The sequence below is a fragment of the Sprattus sprattus genome (assembly GCF_963457725.1).
Source record: "Sprattus sprattus genome assembly, chromosome: 5".
NCBI lineage: Eukaryota > Metazoa > Chordata > Actinopteri > Clupeiformes > Clupeidae > Sprattus > Sprattus sprattus.
In genome coordinates this window covers 21,004,595-21,032,406 of record NC_137924.1, presented here as the reverse complement: position 1 = coordinate 21,032,406, position 27,812 = coordinate 21,004,595, and the positions used below count along the sequence as shown (strand labels likewise).

At 46.8% G+C, this 27,812-nt stretch overlaps 1 protein-coding gene across 1 annotated transcript in view; it reads right to left on the bottom strand.

The window, feature by feature from the left end:
• The window catches only part of dgkg (diacylglycerol kinase, gamma), a gene marked incomplete at its 5' end in the record, with an annotated part of 64,074 nt that overhangs the window by 7,566 nt on the left and 28,696 nt on the right, over positions 1-27,812 (bottom strand). The window contains 3 exons of the mRNA XM_080839119.1: positions 4,782-4,983; positions 6,154-6,244; positions 18,953-19,017. Of these exons, the coding sequence (XP_080695245.1) occupies positions 4,782-4,983; positions 6,154-6,244; positions 18,953-19,017 (358 nt within the window). The remainder of the gene's footprint in view (positions 1-4,781; positions 4,984-6,153; positions 6,245-18,952; positions 19,018-27,812) is intronic.

Sequence of the window (27,812 nt, the reverse complement as noted above, 5' to 3'; positions counted from 1 at the left end):
ATCACAAGGGCCGTCCAATCAAAAGCACAGAGGGTTACTGGTAAAAAAATATTTGGCTTATTCCCTAAGTAACAAAACCAAGATCAAACTCATTAAACAGAAAGCGTTGATAGCAATTCCCAGCTAAAATCAGTCCTATTCTCCACAGAAAACCAACACTAACACTAACGTGATGCTGAGTTAAAGCTTAACATGAGAGTGAGTTGATGGCAGCTTATTTGCGCTCAGTAGTAAGCAGGATGGCCACAGTGCAGCTGGAGGTCCTGGCTAACCAGCTCTGCAGGGAGCTCACTCTCATGATCTCTCTCTGTTCACATGATCCACGGTTGGCCAAGAGCTTCCTTTCTTCCCAGTCATGTTCTCATGCCATTCAAAGATAAAGCCTCTTCTCACACAACACAGGCCTCACACAAAACCTCTCTCACAACATCTCATGGGAAAAAAACTGAATATTAAGGGATGAAGGACGGTTGTAAAGCGCTGTCTGCTCTCCCAAGAACCAACAGAAGGCCCCCTTTACGTGCCCTTAGTTGACCAGAGACACCAGAGAGGGGTGCCAAGCGATCATGAGGATGCTGCCTTCATCTGAATGGTCGAGTTCCCACAATCCTCTCTCGGTTGGGAGGGAGTGTGTTCTATTTCTGTTGCTGTATCACACATTGTTTTTTTTTGTAGCAATATGAGCACAATAGCTAGCCTCCCCTGATGCCTCTTGCCGAAAATAACATGGAGGATGCGGAGACAGCTGCTGTGACCAGCAAAATTGAACACATTCCCCTGGCATTTATTTTTTATATACACAGTGCAGGCACAACAAAATCCAAGCGAAGAGTGAATTCGAAATTAGGACTTGTTTGAGTGTGGGGGTAATTTCTTCATGTCGAGCGGGAGTACATTTCTCTTAATTTCCATCCCTTCGTTAAGCATTAACCACACCAGTTGTGCCATGTGCCGTGACACAGTGTACTTTTTCAATATTGTTTTCAAACACTCCATTCCAACGAAAGAGCACTCTCTCTCTCCACCTCTGTCTGCTATCCGCAAAAAAGAGCTAACGCTATCCCTCCTGACTTTTGAGTGTTTCAAGCGCGCACTCTCAAAACACATTACGACTGCAGGGCTTTTAACACCCACCATCGATCGTCACTGTGCTTATTGGAGGGTTTGTCTGTCTCTTTGCCCTTAAGTGCTGGAGACGTTTGGACGGAGCGAGCTTCATCGTAGACACAGTGTCACCCACAACCTCAGTCAGTGAGTACTGGAGAGAATGGACACACTGGAGCAGAGCCTAACCGCACGGATTGCATTAGCTGTAACACTGCAAAATTGATGGCACAATCTTATCACAGCGACAGTAAACAACTGTGAAAAACAATTAGGCGCTCAAAGGCAGACCAATGGAGACATGGGCTCTCGGCGTACCTACAAACACACGCACGCACACTCAAATTCTGCCTCTCGCTCGCTCGTGGTCTCCCTCTCTCCTTCATATTCCCCCCCCTATGAAACCAGAGACGTCCTTCTCTGCATTTCTGTTCCGAATGGGATTAGCAGGAGGAGCTAATTTAATAAAGGTTAAACCCTGTGGGATAACTCCAGAACAGTGGATTCCTTCACACACGCATGCACACACACACACACACACATTTGCACACACACACATTTGCACACACACAGGCACACACACACACACACACACACACACACACACACATTTGCACACACACAGGCACACACACACACACACATTTGCACACACACAGGCACACACACACACACACACACACACACACACACACACACACACACACACACACATGCACACACACATATGCACACACACGCTGACCACAAGGCAAGCATGCAGGCACATACTGATGGACAAATGGGTGCCACTGCTGTAGTGCTCTTGTCAGGATGAATGCAAAGCCATAATCCTTGCTTTCTCATCTACATTTAAATATGTTCACACAAATACACACACACACAACTGAGAATACATAATCATCTGTTGAGCGGGCAGAACAAATGCCTAGGACATTTCCTAAAAAGGTAAGTCATGATCTGACAGTTTAAAAGCCATGTTGATCAATTTGCCTAGAGGGGGAAAAAATACATATTTTCTAGCCCTCATTCTACAGGAGAATCAACCATCCTCAACAATAGGCAGCAGCAATGATGGCAAGCTAACTAGGCCAGCAATGTTTTAGTAAGGATCCACATTCCAAATTGAAAGTAGCATCTCACAAATGAGAAATATACTTAATTAGGCCGTAACAACACTGTCCAGTGGCCATGAACTCACAACTAAAATTCTCATTACCTTAATCTAATCCAATCCACTTTCGAACTGATGAAAACCATCCTTAATCGATTTCAAGTAGTTGAATAAGGAAATAGCTACTGACATCATTGACTTCAACCTTACTGTTTGTTAGAGGCAAGGTTAAAGTTAAAAAAAAGAGAAAAAAGTAAAACATGAAAAAGGCAAAGCTCCCTGCCATGGTGAAAACGCAAATTCTGCTCTGGGTCTGATTACCGCCAGGCAAGCATTTTTTGAAATAAAGCCCTTCGTTCAAGGTGACACTGCACTGGGTTAATCTGCCTACTGTGTGTGCACACATGCGTGAAAGTTCATGTGAGTGTAAGCGTGGAGTGTGAGGATAGGTCTGTGCATGTGAAAGTGTGAATGCTCTATGTTTGTGTGAGTGTTTGTGTCTGACAGAGTGTGTGTGTCTCTGTGTGTGTGTCTTCGTTAAGGGGATAAGTAATCAATCTCCACGGGTGGTAGTTCAAAGGGGCACGTTCCTCTCTGTTTCTTGTCCTGTAAATAGGCCCTCCATTTTTGACATCATTTGTTCCTGCTGCTAAATCCAATGTGTGCCGGGGGCCAAGGGGTGGCTGACGAGTGATTGACAGCGCAGGAAAGCGCCAGGAAGCGTGCACTGGGGCGAGCTACCGACCCAGGCCCACAGGCAGCTAATGCTGCGAGTTTAGGATCGGAGCAGAGTCGAATATCGCTGCCTGGAGGGCAGTTAAAGATTACTAATATGACTCACACAGCTGGCAGCGCCCTCCCTCTCTCCCTCTCTGTCTCTCTTTCTCTTTCGCTCTTTCTCTTTCCTCCCCTCCTCCCTCTATCCCCTGCCCTTTTCTCTAGTTCAGTAGGGCCCGGGGATCTCCATGGAAACTGGTTCCTTTCAATGCTCGGTTCAGAGGAGTTCAGAGAGGAGAGAGAGAGAGAGAGAGAGAGAGAGAGAGAGAGAGAGAGGGAGCAAAGCACTGGGAGGACGAAGGAGAGCAAGAGGAGAGATGGAGAGATTGATGTAAGAAGACTGAAAAGACACAGAAGAGTGTGTATCAGGTGTTCCACACAGCATACAGACACCTTAGCAAGAGAAGGCAGAGTCTGAAATGAACAGGAGAACCTCCCCCCTCCCCCCAAAACCCTCTCCTCAGCAGATATCAATGTGAGCTTTCACATTCCACTGAGGCAGATGGAAATGAATGGCTCATTTTAAGACAGCACACTTGGGGGTTGTGTGGAATAAGCAGCATGGAGCAGCCAATGAGTCATAACTGGAAAAAAAGGGAATGAGAACCTAATCGAGTCGGATGTGTGGATGGAGAGACAGGTGGATCGGAAAAAAAACGACAAAAAACTAAAAACGGAAATGATGGTGACAGTGAGAGTGTAAGCAGGTGAGAGAAAGAGTATGTGTGTGTGTGTGTGTGTGTAGGTGTGTGTGAGAGAGAGAGAGATGGAGAGAGAGAGGGAGAGAGATAGAGTCTGTCCTATTTATGGAGTCATCCTCCTGTCCTTTACCCTGGTGTGGAGTAGAGGAGAGGAGAGGAGATGAGAGAGCGATAAAAAAAAGATCCCTGCAGGACAGCGGGGCCCAGGGGCTCAGTGCTGGTGTTGGAGGTTAATGCCGGCCAGCGTGAAACAGCTGTTCTCTTGAGCCGACCTTGGGCTTGGCTACTGAGAGCTCAGAGCAGCACAGCGCTGCCCTAAAGACACGTGGGACTTTTAACACGACAGTAGCAGAGCCGAGGGCCGCTAATATGTTAGGAGAGGCCAGTTTAGGGGGGCTTGGGATTGTGTGTGTGTGGGATTGAATGTGTGTGTGTGTGTGTGTGTGTGTGTGTGTGTTTGTGCGTGTGTGCGTGTGTGCGTGTGTGCGTGTGTGCGTGAGGTATGGTGTGTCCTGAATGACCGAACCCTTCCCCAAAGTGACACATGCTTTGCTGACTGTTGATGCAGGTTACCACGGCGACGAAGCCTCACCAGCCTGGCTGACTGGATGCGGCCTGGGATAGGTTGACGTCTTCACTACGCACCATTATGAAAACATGAATTTAAAATGGACATTCCTAAGTGGCAGTCGCAACAGAACACTAGCCGAGTGAGAAAGCAAGTGTTCCCGGGGCTCTTCCGAAATGTCTAAAGTGAGTCATGCTTGTAATTGCACAAACACAGAGGAAATGGCCTCACAGTATGTGTGGACGTGGCTCGACAAAAAGACCTCAGCTTACCACGGAAAAATAAAATGAATTAATTAACACTGTCAAAGTCTCCTGGAGGGCTAACAACTCTTCTGAACTCTTCTGATCAGGAGGACCAAGACCCAGACCACATCTATGTATATATGTTCAGAACTCGGATCTTATAAGGAGGACCAAGAACCCAGAACTCAGGAACATCAAGAACTTCAATGAAACAATATTACTGTGGAGCCCACAAAATGTCCACACTCTTTGACCACCTTGACCACACTCACCCTGAACACAGAACTTGAGCTCTTTGACGTCTGTGATGGTACTTGCCGGCATCCTCTCTGGCACCTTCTTGCTCATGCGGTTGTAATTTCGCCTCTTCTTGGTCTCACCCCATAGGTGGGACCCGCCGTGCATGCTGGGAATGTTGAGGACGGCAATGCCCTCCAGAGAGGTGTTGCTGAGGTCTAGGACAATGCCATCGCACTGAAAGGAAAAACAGAAATGTGAGTGTGTGAGTCAGAGAGAGAGAGAGGGACAGAGAGAGAAAGAGAGACAGGGACAGAGAGAGAGAGAGAGAGAGAGAGAGGGACAGAGAGAGGGAGAGAGGGACAGAGAGAGAAAATTGATCTTTGTGAATGTCAAATGCTATTTTGAATTACAGTTGAACAAATGATGCATTCGGAAACAGACATCTTCAGGTCAGTAACACTAGTGACCTCTCATAAAAGACACATACTTTTGGCTTTTTTCTCTCATACTGTAAGTCGGCCATGTTGGTCGGCCCAGCCACTTTACAGCTAGCTCTCCAAATGACAACATCTGTGGAGTACTTATTGCCTGGCTGTCTATGACACGCAACACACTGTGTAGGCATAGAATCCTTTAATAAAACACGTTCAGTATGTACAGTATACGAATATAAAAAGTTCTCTAACTACAAACTCATAAACATGAAAGATAGTGAATCCCATTTGGGGGAGGAGGATACGCTTGGCAAAACGGAGGTCAATGGTATTTGGCACAGTGCGAGCTTGGATGTATTTAGATGCATCACATCTGAATGCTACCCAGATGTAACTATCATGTCTCGTGAGCCATTAGACATAGTACAGCTTTTACCGGTGAGATATGATTAAAAATGGTTAGAGTTAAATCTTTGCCTGGGGCAAAATCCATTCCGTTTCAGCTTTCACCTAGATATTGCTTTTCACGTTTCAAAAATCCTTCACACGGACCACCAGTCAAAAAAAAAAAAAAAAACACGCAAATGTATCCTCACATTTGCCTAAAAACAACAAGAGACAGGGAAGCCTGGTGCCCTTTTGGGGTGTTTTAGATCGATGGAAGGTTCCACCATCGCTTCAACTCGACATGGGCAACCAGCACGTCAGGATGCACTAGGGCACGGCTAGAGAACCAAAATCCCTTTCCGCATCTCTCCATGAAACAGTCAATATATTATCGACCATGATGTGAATTTGAGACTGATAGCAAGTCTGGGGTTTTGTAATTATACAGAGAAATGGATGTCCTGTCATTTGATGGCATATTGTGTTAGTCATTTTGAGAAGCAGTAGTTAATGACTGGGTGAGTGATAGAGGAGGCCCTCCTTTCTTTCTTCTGAGTCTGGAATTGTCATGGTGCCAACTCACCTCCACCTCGATGCACTCGTTGAGCTTCTTGCACGTGGCAGAGATGGTCTCTGTGGTGCCAAACTCAAAATACCAAAGCTTGTTTTTCATCCTATGGAGAAAGAGAGAGGATAACACATTAGATGAGTGAGAGAGGGGGAGAGAGAGAGAGAGAGAGAGAGAGAGAAAAAAAAAAAAGAATGACAGAAAAAGAGTACATGGAATCTCCATGGGTATGTACAGTGGAGTCTACCAGGAGAAATCCTTGCTGTAAGTGACGTCACATTTACTGGAACATTCATGGAACACTCGTCTAATGATGCACATTAACTGTGCTTCTTCTGTCACAATGAGTTTACACGCATATGAGAACATCGGGGTCGATGAGCGCTGGAACAACAAACACATTGGGGTTTACACACCACTATGCCACTGCTGGTCTGACAACAAACAGAGGGAGGAGCGCTGCCTTAGGCTGCCCTCGCTTCAAAAGGCTAGCTGGCCCGACACAGCACCCACTCCAAACACACACAACAAAGCTGATGTAAGAGGCCACACTGAAACATATCTGCGATAACATCTCAGTTTAGCCCTGAATCCTTATCAAATCACCCTATTTGGCGGTTTTCGGAAATGCACAATGAGCTCTCCATCAGTAAGATGCAGGGCTAGTGTCTCTCCGTCTCAGGGCTAGTCTCTGTACATCTCTCAGGTTCTTTATAGCGGCTACGCCTCCAGTGTACTGAATCAGAGGAAGCTGACTGGACTGTGTTCCTTTGTTCGCTGCTCGTCTCTCCATCCTTCTTCAGTACGTTGCCGAGCAGCTGTGCAAATGCCTCCAGAACACAGCATCAGAGGGGAACTGCCTTGGCCTAATCCTGGTGCATTCACCCCACTGCTCCAGCCCCACTGCCCTTCTTCCTGCCTGCTGAAATATTGATAGCCTCCATGGAGAGAGTGGTCTCAGACAGGTGTAAGGGAACATGGCTGGCAGTGCACACAGAGATCCCTCTGCCCTCTAGGGTAACCTGACACCATCAGCAGCAGCAACCCGAGCAGCTATCTCAACATGGAGGGTGAAGAGGCATAGAGTACGAGAGAGAGAAAGAGAGGATGGGACTGAGAGAGAGAGAGGGCAAAAAAAGGGACTGAGATAGAGATCGAGAGAACGAGGGCAGAGAAAGAGAGGTCAGAGAGGGAGAAAGAGAGAGAGAGGATGGGACTGAGAGAGAAAGAGAAAAAGAGACAGAGGGCGGAGAGATAGAGAGGGAGAGAGAGAGGGGGGGAAGAAGAAGGAGAAGGAGAAGGAGACAATTTCCTCCTTCTTTGAGGATGGTATGGGGATGAGGAGTCAATTACAATCTCATCCTTCTCTACAAAAACCCTTCTGACATGGGCACTGCAAACTAGAGGTAAGGAAAAAGTCCAGTAAGGTCAGCCAAATAAAACAGGAAAGGCCCTAAATGGGAACATTTTTGCAAGAGTTTTCATAGCACCTAATGACAGACATCGGCCAGCATGCACAAGGGAGCGCTGCTGACAGTGACAACACTTCTTGTTTACCCAACAGTCTAGGCGCTAGGGGAGCCTGTCTTTGGCCAGGGCCGGTCTGGCCTATCCGGCCGCATCCATCAGCCCCAGTGTGTGTGTGGACATGGGTCTCTGGGGACGGCTGGGGTAAACAGTGACTACTGAGACACTACTGAGGACAGACAGGTAAGGCTTGGGATGGGCAAGTTGGTCATTTTTATTTGTGCATTTTTGTGGTCATTTTCTGCTATTCTTTATTAAAATGAAACTGGCTCAATGACACACGCTGACATTTTGTAAATGCTACTTTAAATACTTTGATACCTTGTGTTGTCCAACAAGACTAAGAATACCTACAGTAGAAGGATAATGACATTACATTTTAATTTCAATATATTTCCCTTTGGCCTTTTCAAACATATGGCTTATTCCTAGCTAATTAAAAAGTCAATATAAAAGGCAATTATGCCGCTAGCCCCCCCATCTCTTTTCCTCATTTCTCTAGCAGATACCTTGACTCCCTCTCATATGAAAAGATTATTAGCATTTGAGATCATGATTAGACACGCATATACTCTCAATGAGGCAGGCTACCTAACCTCATTAGCGATCTCCCTCTCGAGACTCTTGTAATAAGGCTACATTCTTCTTCTTCTTCTTTTTCTTCTTCTGCGTGTTCTTCTTGTACTTGTCATCCTCTCCTCATTGCGCTGACGTAGCACATTCTTCAAAGCTGTCATAGAACCGCAGTGGTCTGCCAATCTCTGTAAAATGGTTTCTCTCCTGTTCCTCTTTCGCTCTCTGTACATCACAGACTGCCGTCTACAGAGAGACTTCTCCTTCTGTGCCGATGAAAGAAGAAAGACATCTGACAGCACTGCACAGATCCGCCCAAGTGAGTGGTGAGACGTGGACATCCCAAGACACATCTGATTCTGCCCAATCAATCAAAGTTTAGCTTCTTGCTAAAAATGTTTTTTTAAGATATGGTGAATGTTGCTCTCTTCTCTGCTATGACCACACGAGTGGGTGGACGTGGACACGTGGACATGCTAAGACTCACTTAGTTCCACTATGTCCACACGATTGAGTGTACATTGACACGTGGACATCCTAAGACTTGCTTAGTTCCACTCGGTCAGCACAGAGGTGGCTATGCAGAGAAAATACTGAGGAAGCCTCAGTGTGAAGTTTCTCTGAGATCACAAGTTTCCAAACACCACCTCTGCTAAATTTGGGCAGCATTCTCAAAGTTGAACTTTTTTTTGCAGATGCCTTTTTTAACGATGTGCTGACACAGTGTGTCACGCAAACGGATGCCATTCTTTACTACGCTGACTCCATTAGCCTTTGCCACTGGCAATATCCGGGTCAACAATGTTACACCTGTAAACATACCAGTGCAGTTCTTTTTGGTAAGCAACCCACCACGTGGTTATCCCTGCTGACAAAATGTTTTGGCGTCAGAGAACGCTAACTTCTTTCTATATAAACCTTGTGTGATGCCTTTAGCTTCGCTTCTCTCTTGTCTGCTGCAGTCTGGGAGTGAGCCCGGGCGCTCACTCTCTCTGAGAGTGGGCCTGTGCCTTTTTCTTGTCTGCCAAGACATGGGTAAGCCTGACTAGCTTATTGTTGTTTTTGATTAAATATACTTATATGCAACTCTGGGGTCTGAGGTAACTTGATTGAATTTTCACCTAAATCACAAAGAAAACACAATGAATGTTACCTAAAGCCTTTGAGTATAACTAGGGCTACTTGCACCTGCAGTATTATCTACAGGTTTTGTGTAAATAAAAGGACGGAAATACCATCAGTAACATGACCAATGTTCAGGCTTTTCGTAGATCCCAACATGTCCTTATTACAGCTATCATTGATTACACCATTACAGATATTAAGAACTACAGACTCCAAAAATCAAAAACAACACTGACACATGGCTGTGGGCAGTATAATTTACTGAATGAAGTAGCTATTGTCAAGGTAATCAACTCAAGACAACGGTGAGTTTGCACAGGACAGTCCTCACATCTAGGCTCATTACAAAGATAGTTATGCAGTGAGTTGGTCACATTGGGTCAAGGAGCCTAGGGCCATACTCCTACCCTACTCTACCCTACTCCTCCCACCACCACCTACTGCTCTTGGGGGTGGGGGTGGGGGGGTGGGTGAGAGATGGCTATCTCCCATAATCCCCTTTAGGAGCGCTGACCTGCTGACCCACGAGCCCTCCTCCTCTCCTTATCTCTGCCGATCACTCAGGACTGCACTCAACCATCAAGGAGCTGATCTAAGGCCTGATAGAGCACTTGATTGACAGAGGAGAGCAGCAGAGGGAGGGGGAGGGGGGGGGGGTGGCTGGGAGATGATGGCACTGAGGACAGATAAGAGGAGGTGAACTACTCAGTTCAGGAAGAGGAGGAGGGGTGAAGAAGATAAATATGTGTGGGTGTGTGTGAGAGAGAGAAAGATAGAGAGAGATAGAGAGAGACTCTGTGTCATTGGGAGTGGACACCATATTTACCATCTTAAGCTGATCTAATCAGGCTCCATTTCCACTGGCCATTGATTCTATTATCTTATAGAGCTTTGCTATGTTGACGAGGGGTAGCTGATTAAGTAAGAATAATTGCAGAGCACAAACGTTCACACACTGAGCATTTCTCACTCCCCAAGGCGCTGTTCTAAGACCAGTAATGGCCTCTCCCCTGTGTTGGTGTGTGTGTGTGTGTGTGTGTGTGTGTGTGTGTGTGTTTGTGTAAATGAGTGTGTGTGTGTCAGCATCAGAGTGCATATTCTTTCCTCTATCCAATCCATTCATAATCCTGTGACATGTTCCTCTCTGGAGGCCCTGGGCTCTGGGCCCTGTGCAGTGGTGTGGTGTGGTGTGGTGTGGTGTGGAGTGGAGTGGAGTGGTGTGGTGTGGTGTGGTGTAGAGTGGAGTGGAGTGGAGTGGAGTGGTGTGGTGTGGTGTGGTGTGGAGTGGTGTGGGGTGGAGTGGAGTGGAGTGGCGTGGCGAGGCGTGGCGTGGGGTGGGGTGGTGTGGTGAGGTGTGGAGTGGTGTGGTGTGGAGTGGTGTGGTGTGGTGTGGTGTGGTGTGGTGTGGTGTGGTGTGGAGTGGAGTGGAGTGGAGTGGTTTGGTGTGGTGTGGAGTGGTGAGGGGTGGGGTGGAGTGGTGTGGTGTGGTGTGGAGTGGTGTGGAGTGGTGTGGTGTAGAGTGGAGTGGTGTGGAGTGGTGTGGTGAGGTGTGGAGTGGAGTGGTGTTGTGTGGTGTTGTGTGGGGTGGGGTGGAGTGGTGTGGGGTGGGGTGGGGTGGAGTGGTGTGGTGTGGTGTGGTGAGGTGTGGAGTGGTGTGGTGTAGAGTGGAGTGGTGTGGAGTGGAGTGGAGTGGAGTGGAGTGGAGTGGTGTGGTGTGGTGTGGTGTGGTGTGGTGAGGTGTGGAGTGGGGTGGAGTGGTGTGGTGTTGTGTGGAGTGGGGTGGAGTGGTGTGGTGTGGTGTGGTGTGGTGTGGGGTGGGGGGGAGTGGTGTGGTGTGGTGTGGGGTGGGGGGGAGTGGTGTGGTGTTGTGTGGGGTGGGGTGGAGTGGTGTGGGGTGGGGTGGGGTGGAGTGGTGTGGTGTGGTGAGGTGTGGAGTGGTGTGGTGTAGAGTGGAGTGGTGTGGAGTGGAGTGGAGTGGAGTGGAGTGGAGTGGTGTGGAGTGGGGTGGAGTGGTGTGGTGTTGAGTGGGGTGGAGTGGTGTGGTGTGGTGTTGTGTGGAGTGGGGGGGAGTGGTGTGGTGTGGTGTGGTGTGGTGTGGGGTGGGGGGGAGTGGTGTGGTGTGGTGTGGGGTGGGGGGGAGTGGTGTGGTGTGGTGTGGAGTGGTGTGGTGTAGAGTGGAGTGGTGTGGAGTGGAGTGGAGTGGAGTGGGGTGGTGTGGTGAGGTGAGGTGTGGAGTGGAGTGGTGTTGTGTGGTGTTGTGTGGTGTTGTGTGGAGTGGGGTGGAGTGGTGTGGTGTGGTGAGGTGTGGTGTGGAGTGGTGTGGTGTGGTGTGGTGTGGAGTGGTGTGGTGTGGTGTGGTGTGGTGTGGTGTGGAGTGGAGTGGTGTGGTGTGGTGTGGAGTGGTGTTGTGTGGTGTGATGTGGTGTAGAGTGGAGTGGAGTGGAGTGGTGTGGTGTGGTGTGGTGTGGAGTGGTGTGGAGTGGTGTTGTGTGGAGTGGTGTGGTGTGGAGTGGTATGGAGTGGAGTTGAGTTGAGTGGAGTGGAGTGGAGTGGAGTGGTGTGGTGTAGAGTGGAGTGGAGTGGAGTGGAGTGGAGTGGTGTGGTGTGGTGTGGTGTGGTGTGGTGTGGAGTGGTGTGGTGTGGTGTGGAGTGGAGTGGAGAGATCCACAAACTGAACCTCTGACCTTGGTGAAGTTCCTGGCATATGGCCACTCTGTCTATCACTGAGATGCTTATGATTAGGTGCACATGAGCTGTGGGATGTGGGTTATGGGGACTCATAAGAACCTCTGAAGTATAGACTGCTCAGAATAGATGCATGTTTGCATATACATAAATATTTATTTATACATATTTTTTCAAAAATGTATTTACATTCTGAAATACATTTTTATTTTGTGATCTACATGTTTTTACTGTCTGGACTGCTAAAGTTTGGCATCCATACCTGAGGTTTTGGGGATACGTGAGGTTATAATATTGAGTGCATGCCGGTGTATGTGAAATGTGTACGTATGGACGAGCGTAGCTTTGAAAGGAGCACACACACTCACACACACACACACACACACACACACACACACACACACACACACACACACACACACACACACACACACACACAGGCTGTTCTTTTTGGCAGCCGTGGATGACAGCAAGGGGAAAGTATATTTATCCCACTGCACCACAGGCAAAGAGCAGCAGGTCACGACAGGCTCCAGATCGCAGCTACGGTGGGTCACTGCTGCAGCTCCACACACACACACAAAAACACAAACACACACACTAACACACAAACACACACACACACACACACACACACACACACACACACACACACACACACACACGCACACAGACAAAACAGTGCACAAGCACAGTGACACAAACACACACACATCTCAAGTGAGGCGTGGCCGGGACACACCGCCACTAAGGACATATCTGTCCCTTCCGGTCTTTTAACCTTCCCCTGCCAAGTAGTTCTGTGTTACAGCACCGTATGTTCCCTCCGTCACGTGACTCCACCTCAACATGATTTCTGATCAAAACGACTTACACTGCATTTCCATGTCCATATTTGTATAAGGAAATGACACTTGCTTCACCATAATATTTCTGTTGTACCTTGTGGCTATATTGCATGGTATATATATTTTATGGTATTTTAATTCTTGGGCTGAAAGAGGAGATACTGCTGTGAGCTACATTCTCTCCTCATGGCTGGGAATGACATATTGGCTGATGATGAGGGGTGGTGTATGTGTGTGTGCTGCTCTCCCCTCCCCTCCCCCCATCTACAAAAAAAAACAAAGGGGCCAATGGTTTTCACAAATCAATGAAATAACAGAAACATTGACTGCCTTGACAGCCTAAGAATAATGTGCATCGATGCCCCCCGTGGGGAGTGGACTGAGGTTAGTGCCATGCTCTCTTTGCCCATCATCTCTCAACCAGAGTTGGATTTTACCCTCCTTTACATGCAACTCTTTGGTTCTTTTTTTCTTTCTTCTTTTCTTTTATTGGTATTTTATATTTTCAAATCAGAAACCCACACATGTCTCACTGTTAACAGCCAAGGCAGTTGTTCCCTTGAAGGGGTGCGCTGCTGAGGTGGGATGGGAAAGCTCAGGAAGTGGGAACCAGCCCTGGCCAGATCTTCCCATCCTCTGCCCCAGTGTCTGTGCCCCTGCCCTGCTCCAGCCCAGTGATTGCTGGATTCCCTGGTGGTGCCTCCCTCGTCCCCTCCATTGTTTGGCTGGGAAAGTGGCCGTCCACAGAGTCTCCTTTGTTATTGAGATAGAGTGGACAATGCGTCCCGGCAGCTCTTCCCTTTTTTCTCTCTGTTTCTTTAACGGAGAGGGGAGGGCAATTTGACACCTCTTAATCCAAAACTTCCTCTCTGGGGTGTTTCGACACCCCGGCCCCAGTGCCCCCTCCCTCCCCCTCTCTTATTCCCCCATTGTGGTTTGTGGCATCATTAGCGCTCCGGCAACAGGCTCTCCGGGAGGCCGTGGGCTACTGGGCGCTTTGCATGCACATCATCACCAATCCACTGAGGTGTCTGGAGTCACACTGCCCAACCCCCCCCCCCCCCTCCCCCAATGTGGATGTGTGTATGTGTGTGTGTGTGTGTGTGTGTGTGAGAGAGAGAGTCTGTTCGTGTGTGTGAGAGTGTACTTATGTATGTGTGTTTGTGAGAGTGTTTGTGTGGAATGTTTTGAAGAACAGCAACACAAATGGGAGTTCTTTCCTAAGGGTGTGACTCCGTGAAGTGCATAATGCTCTGTAGCACAGAAGATCACTGTTGCAGCATACATACTATTACGAAAAAAAACTAAATGGCGTCAACCAGACCACTCTTACAATAAGAGTACTTATAGGAGTGATGGGGCCACTGAGTCTCTAAGGAAACTATTTAGGGGGAATATGTGTTCATGTGTATTGGCTACACTGTTTGCAGCATTTTCCATATCAATATTTTAGTGTTTGTTCAATATTTCATTATCGCAACCATTTCGCCTATATTTTATGTCCAATATAAAGATATAGCCTGTTTACATTCCTTTGTTTTTTACTCCCGTCTCCATAGATAATTCATAGCGCAGCGCCACTGGAAAGCAGCCGTTGTAATGGGGGTCGTGCACTGATTTGTGGGAGTGATGGCCATTTAGCCGACACGAAGCAGGTCGCTGTCATATCACAAGCCTCATTCTCTGTGAGCGCCTGTGACAGTTTGATGGCACACAGACGTTCCGCCTGCCAAACCTCCATGGCAACCACTGCTCCTGCGCCATCTGGAGAGATGTCGCTATCGAAAGGAGAAGAAGAAGAAGAAGAAAAGAGAAGGAAAAAAGAAAAAAAAGAGATAGAAAAAACAGAAAGATACCCACTGAGTCTGACTCTCATCTAGATTTGGTAGAGTGGTACTCAAATCCCGCTTCTCACTACTCATACGAACAAAGCAGGGTTAATGGAGTTTTGTCTTCTCTTTTTCTTATTCTCTCTCTCTCTCTCTCTTTTTTTCTCGTCTATGCATTTGCTGCCGATGACTCATCTGCAGAATGAGACATTAGAAAAGGGCACTCATAGGCGTGTGCTCAATGCGCCCAACGCCCAACTCCTGCTGTTGGCCCTCTGTCCACTTCAAATTACAAGGTTGTAAAAGCTCCACTGATAAGGCACGTGCACAAATGTCCAGTATGCTGTAAAAAAAAGAAAAAGAAAAGAAAGAAAAAAACTCCTTGAGTGGTGTGGAAATTGAGGTCTAATGGATAGTGACTGCAGCATCAATAATTGATGGCCACACTGTAAACAATCTAAGCCGTCCACCCTGATTGCACAGTGTGCTATGTTAGCATGACTGATAGCTACAGATGGAAGAAGAAGAAAAAAAAACAGGAACAAACACAAGCCACTCTGCCTCTTTTCCTATCACAGTCCGAGACTGGAAAATGCATCCCAGAGCCCCAAATGGATTCAAAATGTAAATAGTTTCCCACTACTCCTTGGCTCCCAAACATTTCGGTTTGTGTCAAAGTCAGCATGTTGTAAAATGGATACTCCTACACACACGTACACACACTCAATCTACCCACCATCTAGGGCCCCATCCAGCCCTCTTTCATCCACACTTTATCTCGCACTCAAACAGCTTTCCCCAGACCACTGGGGCTCTTATTGTAGAGCCTCTGTACCTGCTCATGTCTTTGCTGTCTGTTTGTCTGTCCGTATATGGACATCTATCAGGTTCAGAGCACGTACAGTGCAGTGACATCACTGTCTTTCCCATGGCAGCAGGCCTCACCTCGGCTGAACTCAGAGAGGCTTTCAGAGCGGACTTCAGAATTGACCCTGCTGCCGAGCTGGACCTCGCTGGGCCTCTCTCTCCACTGGAGCCCTACCCACTGCTGAAGGCTAAAAGCACTCTTTAGCTCTCAGTGGTCACAAAAGAAAGAGAGAGAGAGAAAGAGAGAGCTGGTTGAGGAGGAGGAGGAGGAGGAGGCATCCGGGACAAAGCACGGAGTGAGGGATAATAAGAGCTCCAGATCAAAGCAGGGGAGGAGGTTATGAGCCTCTGTAAAAATAAAAACACCATGGGCATCTCTCTGGATGACAAAAGGTTGGCTTTTCTTCCAAGCCGGGACTTTTACAAGCAACATCTTCCAGCGTCACTGACAGACGGCTACAGAGTGGCTGGGCTAATGTCACGTCCAATTTGCTCTATGCCACCCCCCAAACACATACACACTACAGTCCTACCCCCACCATCCACAACCACCCTTGTGTGTAAGACTCTCTCTTCTGCTCATCACTGCACACATCTAAGGAAGCCTTTATTTATTTATTTTTCTTTCTCTACTCTCCTGTTTCTCCTGTACTAACCACAAAGGACGGTGACCTCCACATTTTTTCCCCAGAGTTTTGCAAGAAATGACAATGGCAGCTCGCTAGAGGAGAAAAATTATGTAATGTTTAATTAAAAAGAACTTCCTTTAAGTGGATGACGCGGTGTGGTAGATGGTGACGCTTCTGCCAGCCTGAGGCTTAAGCATAAGTTAAGAGCCTCGTGCACTGTTGCCATTACAAGTTGCAATATCGGGGACATTAGCAAATAGAGCTATTCATTTCTAAACAGTGCTTAACAACAGCTGCACTAGTACATAAATAATAAATGTAATGTCATTACATGGCATTTAAATGACAAAATGACAATGTCATGAAATTGTTGGAAACCGTGTCCTTAATTCTTTTGCGAGGTTTTGATTTATCCGTATAAAGCTCTTCTCTAAAATACAAGCTACAGATCTATTGGTTTTGATGTATCCGTATAGGGCTCTTCTATACAAATAAAAGCTACAGATCTATTGGTTTTGATTTATCTGTATAGCTCTTCTCTACAAATACAATCTACAGATCTATTGCTAGGCAACTTAAATGAACACTTTCTATCTGTCTTTAAATTTCTCAAGTTACTCTTTTGTGCTGTATTCCATTTCAAAAGTCCATAGTTCAGCCACGATTTGGCACTGCCTGACTCGAGGACCAACCTTTCCAGGCTCAGATGTGGAAACAAAAAAAGTCGGAGGCTTATTTCCAGAGCCTACAGTGAAAATGTGCCATTTGATGGCTTTTTGCCATATTACTTTTCAAATTAACACAGGGAGAGCCAATACACAATGCTTTATAAAGTCAGGAAACTTAATAGGGCTGGGCACTAGTACTCACATAATTGAGGTCTCAAAAGGGACCGTAATTACCAATCATGACAACCCAATAAATGCGTGATAGAACGTTTATCGAATATGTATATTTATTAGATCCGGTCGAACGATTTATTTCTGATTGGACAAGAGGCATTCCATGAGTGAGGATATCCTGGAACGCAGACTCTTAACTACTAGTGGAAGAACGGACGATCCGCCTCAGGAAGTTTTTATAATTGATGATTAGTTAAGACCAGGCACCTGACCGGAACCGAGAACATGATACACGAGTAATCACTTTTTACATACTTCTACTGTTAACCTGTAGATCATCAACATTCCATTCATTCAAAGTGAGAGAGCAGAATCGCAGGCATCATCACATTTGTTATAGAGCAACGAAATAGAGCAAAAAGAGTGAGGGGAAATTACTATACAAATGAATGTGAACAAGTAGTCTCTCTCAGATTGGAATTTTTTTTGGGGGGAGAGAATAAATAAACAAAATAGACAGCACTAGCTGTTGCAATAGCTAGCTAACAATGGCTTTGAAAATGCGCAGTGAGATAAGGAAGCACACAGTTTTCAAACACAGTGCAGTTATGAATCCCAATGCTGTCATACAACTCTGCTACTAGTGCAATGAAGAAAGTACAACCACCTCACATTTAAACACACAAAATGCTGAACGAAAAAGAAGATGGTAGCCAGACACAAATCATTTCTTTAACTACATTCAGAATTATAGGTGATGTTTGCAGAGTGGAGAGAACAACACAGCTAATAGCTGAAATGGTAGCCAAAGATTTGCTGGTGATGTACTTAAACTTGTTGCAAGATCAACCCTGGATCAACCCGACCTATTTTTCTCTGTTGAGTACTCAAGCTGTGAATACAACCAAAGTACACATCCCTAATACTCACATATTAAAATAACAGGACACAGGCAACTGATCCATTTCAAAACCGTAACCTATGCAGATCTTCATCAAGTACTATTATTTCAATGTTTTCCCCATTTTAATCTCAATAAATGTTTATGTGTAGTCCATATTCACCAGTGAACAACTACACATAGAGAATGCTACTGCTTATGCAAACACAGCATTTGTTTCAGGCACTGTGCTGCTGCCTTATTTGCAAGTCAACCCACATTAAGCATCCAAAGCGTCCTGTGATTTCATAACAAATTAATTAAAAACTAAAATGATTAGGTAACAGAGGAGGCATTGAGTCCATGACTATGAACAGCTTAGGTAACACAACAACACTTTCACAACAGGGGGCCTTGAACAATTTATGTAGAATAAAATCCAAGTGTTTGAGATAGCAGAGAATCCAGCGACCAGGCAGAGAACAGGACACTACCGCTCCTCTTCCTTGGTGGAGAACCAAAGTGCTGCGCTTACGCCAAGTAAACAGGTTATTGGGTCACGACAAATCCATAACAATCTCTGGCGGTTGCTCAACAAAACCAATCATTTGGTTTGGCGAGGCAGGTGGTGTTTGTTCCCTCATTGATTCCAATGTGTGCTGGTGATAACAGGTACGGCTGCAGAGTTTGGGCTTTCTGTAGCCCAGCGTGTGGCGCCTATCATTTCGGTCGGCCCAGGCATCGCTCGCTGATTGCTGTTGAGGGCGCCTGGGGGCCTCACGTGGGAGGGTGCTGTCGCGCGTAAATCTTTTGTGACAGGAAAAAGTTTTCAAGCAGGAGCAGTTTCTAAGGGCCCGCAGTATAGATTTATTTGTTTCTTCAGCTTTTTTAGTCGATAATTTTGTTACTTGTATTTCTTTATTTCTTTTCATGTTTCTTTGTTAAACTTTTTTTTTAGTCGCACACATGCACACCTGCTCACACCAATCACGGAAATGCAGTGTCTTACCTGCTGTTAAATTTCTCCGGGTGCTTTTCCCTCATCAGATGGAAGCGGTGTGCTATGGAAGCATCCTGAGGGGGGGAAAAACAACAGAGCAGTTTTATAACAGCAGAATAATCATCCTCATGAAAAAGTACTGCTAGAACAATATTGTTGGCCCTTTTGTCTTCAACCATTAGTGTAGGTAGGATGGGCCTCCACATTTGGTTTTAAACTAATTGTAGGGAAGCGAGGCGCAAGGTCTAGGTCTTGAAAAACAAGCTCATGACTGCTAATCAGTAACCAAAGTTGTCAAAACAACCTCCCCCAGAGTTTGTCAAACAATCTGCTCTGTCGTTCTGAACCACTCATTACTGACACCTGGGCAGATACAACCTGCGTTGCAGCCATGACATCTCTCCAACAGCCAGACTCAGCCATTGGGCCTGAGGCCTGACGACGGCAAGCCGACAGGGCCATAAAGCAATGACCCAGACAATCATCCCTCCATGTCTACCCCCAGGGCCTATGGGAGCCAGACGTGCTGTTTTTTTTGTGATGGGGGAGGGAGGGGGGGTGCTTCCAGAGAGAGCTCTGGTATTATCTCTGAGGCGTGCTGGGAGGTGGGGGTGGGGGGTCTGAATGGGTCTGCATAGACTCTGTTGCTGGAACCTCGCTGGCCTGTCCTACAGTAGATAGGCTGAGAGCTGCCAGGCACAAGGTACACAGCTTCAGTAATAGGACCACTGATGGAGGGGGGGTGGGGGAGAGGGAGAGAAAACGGTAGGGAGGGAGGGAGATGGAAAGGGAGAGAGAGAGCGGCAGTCGAGATGAATAAGTGATAATATCAGTGAGAGCGAAGCTTTCCAGGAATGGCAGAGGGGCAGGCATGAGGGCGCAGTGCAAAGGGAAAATAAAGTGATGAATAGCCTGTACAATGAGGTTGAACATAACGTGATGGCGACCACAGCTAGCATCAGAACACTATGCCACCATGCCAAATGGTCATATTCCCCCCTGTTCTAAGCGATAACAATTCTTACTATGACTTCAACAAGATTCTTTTCTTAAGGATATTTATCAGTGAAAATATACAGTACCAGAGGCGGTATGTAAATGAGAGAAAAAAACATGACAGAGAGAATACAAAGGAAATGCTACAAAGCCGCATTTGAAAGCAGGTTTGATCAACGCTGTCATTAGTTTCTCCTGCTCTACGTCAAAGGCATCTGTGACTATACGTGTCTTTCCTCTTTCAAACCAGTAGTTTTAATTAACCCTTTTCAACGCAGTAAACCATTCCTCCTGCTGCATCTTAAGTCGGTTTTCTTCAGCATGTCTGCCATGGTTGCCTCATTTGGCTCTCTGCCTTCTTCACGTGCCTTTGAGATGCTTCGCAGTTTAAGTCTTTTTTTGTGTGTGAGGCAATCCACGCTCTGCACATATCACTTATACAAATGCCAGACGGCCCTCATTGAGTCAGGGGGGACGGGGGTAAAGCATCTGGATTGCTCTCTGCTACACTGAGATTATAAAGAAAGAAAAAAAACACACAACCATCTCCATTAGAAAAGTGCCTCCATTTGGCGCGGAGAAACGACCTCTGAACGAGCCGTTCAGCGCTGCCAAGCCAAGCCGAGCCGAGAGAGAAGCAAAGGGGTTGACAAGTGCGCCAGCTGTGTTGGCTCCGCCAAGCGACTGAGTGGGACCCTTGTCATGTTAAGTACACCACAATTTATTTAGCAGTGATTAAATTCAAAACCCACAGAAAAGATAGCAGGCAACGCACGGGTGCACGTGTGTGTGTGTGTGTGTGTGTGTGTGTGTGTGTGCATATGCATATGCGTCTGTGTGTGTAAATGAGAGCGAGAGAAAGAAGGAGAAAATAAAGGAGTATAATTGATGAAAAAAAGCAGTGTAACGGATCTGTTCCTATCTTTAGATAACAGGGGGTTGTGAACACACACGATCAGACAACCAGCCCGGAGCCACCACATCCTTCAAGCACAGCCTCGTCGTATCACCCACTGCAACAGCAGAGGAAAAACTATTGTGTGTGTGTGTGTGTGTATGGCATACAGCATGTGGGTCCGTGTGTGTGTGTGTGCACACAGGGCGAAACGTTCTGATGGAAGGATGGGTGGCACGACATTGGCAACAACTTTGGCTTCCTGCAGACATTTGCAGGTGCAGAGGCATTCATACAGAGGCAGACAGGATGTCAACTATCTCGTGCGAGTGTGTGTGTGTGTGTGTGTGTGTGTGCGTGTATGTGTGTGTGTACATGTACTTGATTGTGTTTGCATCTGCCTGTGCTTTGACTAATTGAGTCGGTACAGGTGCGCTTCCTTACAAAGAGCTACTATGATGAGAGATGGATGGTTACTCGCTTGAAAACATTACAAGGGTGCTTTTGAACTCGAGGGGAGTAGTAAGCGCATAAATCCACGAGTGAAAATGGTAAAGAAATGTCACCTTATGTTTTTCAATCAAATAATTACATGGTGAATATGAGATGATGTCTCGTTCCCTTTTTTAGACAAGCATCTTTTTCATAGAGCACTAAAAATCAATGTAGCATATTTTAAGCATGATAATGTATTTGTGTGTGTATGAGTGTGTATACACAAGTGTGCATGTGTGTGTGTGTGTGTGTGTGTGTGTGTGTGTGTGTTTTAGTACATGTGTTTGTGTGCGTGTGTGTGTGTGCATGTGTGTATGTGTGTGTGTGTGCATGACTGGTGACACGTGTGTGTGTGTGTGTGTGTGTGTGTTTGTGCGCGTGTGTGTGTGCATGACTGGTGACGTGTGTGTGTGTGTGTTTGCATGCGTGCATGCATGTGTGTCTATGTGCGTGCGTGTGTGTGTGTGTGTGCGCACACGGGCGTGTGTGTGTGTGTGTACATGAGGTGACCAGTCCATCCCTCCTGTCCTGTGCCCTCCAGCAGAACCTGTGTCATAGCCAGCTGTGAGCTATCGACGCCTGCTGCACTTCTTTAAATAGAGCCGGCCCCATCGACATGACTGTCAGACTCCACAGGCCTGTCATTGATCCCGCCATGACACCCACCTGGGCAGAGAGGGAGAACTGGGTGGGTGCCCTGCGGCGCCCTGTTTGTTTATTATCTGACGATATCAGTAGCCAAGTAGGTGATAGTGTTTTCATTAAGAGTTTTTGGTTTCTGGTCAGAATGCATGACTGGTGACTTGTGTGGGTGTGTGTGTGTGTGTGTGTGTGTGTGTGTGTGTGTGTGTGTGTGTGTGATGGAAAAGAGAAAGGCTTGTCACGAGTCCAAGCTTTTAATACACGAAAGGACAGAATGTCCTGTATCGGGGGCAAGACCACATCTATTCTGATGTTGCATGGCAGCGATGTTGCCCTGAAACTGTGACAGTCATGGTAACATTGGGCAACAAGGTTTGCACTGAGGCAATCCACTGCATAACCTTCAACCTCAGACACAAAAGCACATCCACACCAATGACAACATCTCCCACAAGCCATAGCTTGTGAAGGTTGGTATGATCTTGCCTTTTGAATTGGGTGGTGAGGACAGACAAACAAACAATCCATCAAATTACCTCTCCTCTTCATGAGCGAAAGAGAGAGGGCTTGAGAGAAAAACAGGGCAGCTGAGGTAGCTGATTCAGCATTTGTTCTCGGGGCATGGCCCCGCGGTGAGTGTTTAACTACAGCAACCTCAACCTCTGAATGTCATGGCTCCCCCCAGCAGAAACACCACCCCCACCCCCCTGGTTGATGTCATGATTTGCCCTCCACACCTGACAACAATCTATTCCAAATTCACCCCCGAAATGGGGACACAGTCAGCACTGAGGACAACGCAGCACTGCCCTCGCTGTCCGTCCCGTCAGCGTCCCTTTTTCAGAAGGACGTTTTCTGTCCATTTCCAGCCCACAGGATGGCATTAATAAGACAGGTGAGGAGGTGAGAGCCATTAAGTGGGGTGAAATTCAGGCCGCCCTGATCAGCATGACCATAGAGGGTTTGTGCAGCAAAGCAGAGAATCACTGTCCATCTGTGCCTCTGTCAAAATGCAGCAGGTGCATACGTGACTCAACACGCCACTGTGTGTGTGTGTAAGTGTGTGTGGGGGTGTGTAGGTGTGTATGTGTGTAAGAGTGTTTGTGTGTGTGTAAGTGTGGGTACCTGTGTTAAGAGACCGTTTAGGTGAATCTGCACTGTGTGTGTGTGTGTGTGTGTGTGTGTGTGTGTGTGTGTACTGTGTGTGTGTTTTTCCCTCTTAGCTTTAAGACCAGCCAGGTGTCACTCAGCACGGTCATTCATTACCGCGGTAACCTGGTCCGAACCTGGCAGCATCGGACTTCCTGTCACTGATACTTCCTCTGACCTTCAGCCTATGCCAATACTACCACCCATCCCACACACACACACACACACACACACACACACACACACACACACACACACACACACACACACACACACACACACACACACACATTCACCCACCCCACACACAAACACATATACACTCACACAGACACAGACACACACACGTGCACAAACACATCCCCACCACAGCCTACTCCTGCAAACCACCCTATCCATCCGCCTCACACTTCTCCCTCCCTATGGGCCATAAACAAGCCCAGTGCTGAGGGTGGCTCGTTCTCCTTCACTAGCAGCTCCAACACCGTCCCCCCAAAACCTCCCCCCATATAAACCCAGGACATCCCTACAGATTTGAGATCAGATACGTGATAGGAAAAAGTGACGGTGTCACTGGAGACAGCTAAGGTGTCACGGTACAGTACGACCCGATGACACTGAGAGCTGGGGAGGGGGGGAATGGTGAGCAGCAGTACTGAGGAGTCTTGGATAGAGAAGGGGGACATTGATACTTTGTTGATGGCAAGGAAGGTGGCTCGATTTCATCGCTTGATCTTTCTCTCACTCTCTTTCACTATCTCTCTCTGCTTTCTGCCTACCTAACTCTTATACCACTCTTTTGCTCCATCCATCCCTCTCTCTCTCGCTCCCTCTCTCATAAATAGGGAAATATCATCTTCCATGGTTGCGAGAAGGGGCACCTTTAATTGCTCCTGACAGAGTGTGTTTGTCCCGTGTCATTCCCTGTGGGAGATTCTTTCCAGGGCGAAGGAGGATCTGAGCTGTGAGAGTGGAGATGCATCTCTGAGCGGGAATGTAACATCGGATGTCTTCTCTTTGCCCGCAACACACACCCTCTTCATTTGTTTCTCTTCAGCCTTGCGAAGCATCCTATGGACCTCTTCATGAAAGACTCCAAAGGTCAACACCCCCCCCCCCCCCCACATCATACACCTCTACAACTCTAGAAAGGTCAAAATAAAGTAGGTGCAATTTTGTATCCACTTCTCTCACAAGACAGGAATGCATGTGCCACAAGTATGCAGTAAATTAAATATTTTAGCATTTGACATGCCCACTGTAAATAAGCTCCCTTGAAAATGCTGAAACTGAACATGAGCACCCACCCCCCCCTACAGTACAGGGGGACTACCACAACCCTTCCCTGTAGGATCAGGGCACTCAGGCCCACTCCCAACCGGCTTCTTTAGCTGTGCTCAACGTATGCCCATGAGGCCCATCTGTCAGGGACACGACGAGGGATGAATCATCTCACCGTATGGCAGCCCTCTACCGCTCACTGCTCACACTGAGTTTAACGAGTGCTCTGTGCTCGGTGAGATGGCACGTCCGGCCCCAGAAGACCTGAGATGAATGATCTTGTCCATACAGTGTGGTTCTTCATGTGAAGTGAGATAAAGTGTTTTTTTTTTTTTAAACAAAAAGTGTGTCCTGTCTTGTCCTCATGGAAGAACATTTAAATTGTCCTCTTATGCACCTGCGTGGCGGTGGAAGATAAAGCATAGCTGATGAATACCGGCAATGCCTTTTTTGACTCTGTTTTATCTATGAGATGTGGCAACTGTAAAAGAGCATCACCTGCTGCTATACTTAACCATATAACCATAATACTCTGGAACAGCAAGTTCAGATGTTGACGTGTAGGACTGTTTTTCTGTCCGCTGTGTAATCTTGCATTGATTGGTTGCTGCCATCCGAGTACAAATAATGACTATTCATTTTCTAGTCTATTTCTGATATGTTAAGAATAGAACAGAGGGGCCTTTTTCAATTACTGTCAATTGCTTTCAACAGGCGGACAGAAAAACAAAGTTGCCTTGAGAACTGTGGCAGATGAATGTGAGCTGTTATGCAAAGACAATCACACAGTACCTCTGCTGAAGACTGAGTCAGTCTGGACTGGTCTTTATTAGCCTCTCACGCATGACATCATCTACCCCCATAATCAAACAGACAGCTCCCACAACTACTGCAGAACCCCGTGATCAACCAGCAACCAGTTGGAGATTTAAAACCAGACGGTCCCTCTAAAACAAACCCCCCCCCCCCACACACACACACACGCACACACACAGGCGCTTTGTGCTGTACTCTACATTCAACTACAGTGCCAACAACAGAAAAACGGAAGCCGATATAAGGCAGGGCCCGTGTGGGGTGTGTCCGGTCAGCGCCACGCCGTGCCGTGCTGGGATGGTCCAGCCCGGGCTAGGCTGCGTCGGCTGGGCTAAGTCGCTAATGATTACATCAGCAGAGTGAGTCAGTGGCCTGCTTTGCTCAGGTGTCAGTGGCACCCGATGCGCAGCCATCTGGTCCCCTCCAGCACCCTCCCCCTCCTGAGGTCCCTGAGCAGCGTCCCTCTGCTGCAGGCACTGGGGAGGGCAGCCCGCTAGCGACCCCCTCTGCCCAACCGCCGATTACCAATAACAGCAACAATAACCACTAACAGAGAGGCAGCTTCACAGCCAGCCATATATTGGGGTTTTGTGTCACCGCCTCAGCAGTAGTCCTGGCTGTTTTAAATTGATTTGGAGAGCCTACACTGCATTTTCATTATTTGATTACTTCAAGGGTATAATCTATCGGCAGCTATACCCGTAGCTTGTTAGATAAAACACTGCATCTTCCTTTGAGATGCACATAAAGATTAAATCTGTGTGTCTGTGTCGAGAGATGGCTTGTCTGTTTTGCCACGGCCACTGGAGGATGGATGTTATGGGCCATTAAAGGGAACAAAGGCAAACAGTTTGTGTCTTATGGGAACTGGCAGCAACTTCAACTCATGCCCAGATCCTCCTGGCACTGCTCGCCTATCCCATCACAAGACAGGGTGCCCACAGACTGGGCATTGTCCTCTCTCCGCAGTCTGTGCTGCCAGCCCCCAAGCATCTAAATCACTCCTGCTGGGGCTGATACAACCCTGGGCTCACTATGAATACGTGTTATTGTCTATAACCGTCAAAAAGCATTATTATATTGTTGCACTGTTAATACAGTTCTAAGCATCTTTATATTGTTGTATTGTTAATGCCGTTCAAAGCATCTTTATATTGATGCTTTGTTTCTGTGGTTTAACAATACTGTATCACTAGTTCAATAGTACTTCAGAGTGTGTTTCTATTTCCAGTTATCCGTTTTCATTGCAAGGCGTAATTTATTCCAGTTATAAACAAGTGACGATTTACTGATGATAAGGGAAAGACAAAGTGTTTTGCAATGCCGTGCTCCATGGAATTGTCACAGGAAGTTTCAATTAATTATGTATGCATCCCATCAAGCTGAATGAGGCGTCGGTAGAATTAAATCTTCATGGTTCTCATAAGAAATGGGACTTCGTTTCAGAAGGAACTTTGAGTGGCTACTCCTCAGGTCTGACCATGTATCTTTATGCAGCATGTTTCTGTAATGTGAGTTTGACGTCGGGCAGATGGCAAGAACATGCTGACAGCTATGGAAACTGTGCCAGCACTGGGAAGCAGTGGGAGGGTTGCTTACATAATGGCACTGCAGTGTGTTGCGTTCAAATGTGTGTTTTGTGTGTCTGTGCATGTGAATCTAAATGTGCAAATACCCGATATCTGTATTTTATGTGCGTTTATATCTATATGCTTGTATGTATTTGCATATATTTCACAACTGTCAGTATGGACTTGTGTATATGCGTACAGATGGATGTAAGCATGGATGGATGTAAGCAAATATGGGTGAGTGTGAGTCTCTTTGTCCATCTGTCAGTTTGCACACGTGTGTGTGTTTGCACATGTGTGTGTGTGTTTGCACTTCCTTGCCTAATTCTTCCTGTGGCTGCTCTTGCCGTTACACGGCTCCGTATCACCTGTGTCGAATGGCCCTTTTTCAGGCTGCACAGCTATTTTTGGACCTCCCCCCCTCAAATGTTGCCAGGGATACCTGGCAAGTGACACTGAGTCGAAACAGAAGCTCGCCGCCTCGCACACCGGCAAAGTGGCAGAATACATTATGAGTTTGGACGGGAAACGTTTCACACTGAAGGCAGGCTAACTATTTATAGCACGCCCCCTCTCTAAAAATGGAGCAAAATTAATCATTGGCTAGCGGAGTAAGGAGTTTTTGGAGCAGCCGGGATAATGAGTTAATACACCGCTGTGATGCTCAGAGAGATGGAGAATGCATCTGCAGCGAACACTCTACAGGGTGGGGCGTAATTGTTCCAAGCTGTTAGATTTTTCGCTTTTAATGCATCGCTATCAAGGGCAATTTGGCTCAATTTTGTCCAGAGGTCTGGTGCAGGATTCAGTATATGGTCATATAACCAAACAGAGATTTTATGCCTAAGTAATGAGGTCACTTTCGGAGTAAGTGATTTTGTGACTTTAATTACACCGGTCAAGTGGAACAGTTCCTTCCAGACCAACTATGGGTGAATGACCCATAATTATAATGATTTAATTATCTTTAATTTTGTTTGTCATTTACATGCGGCCATTGAAATTAAGTAATGCTTTCTATTTT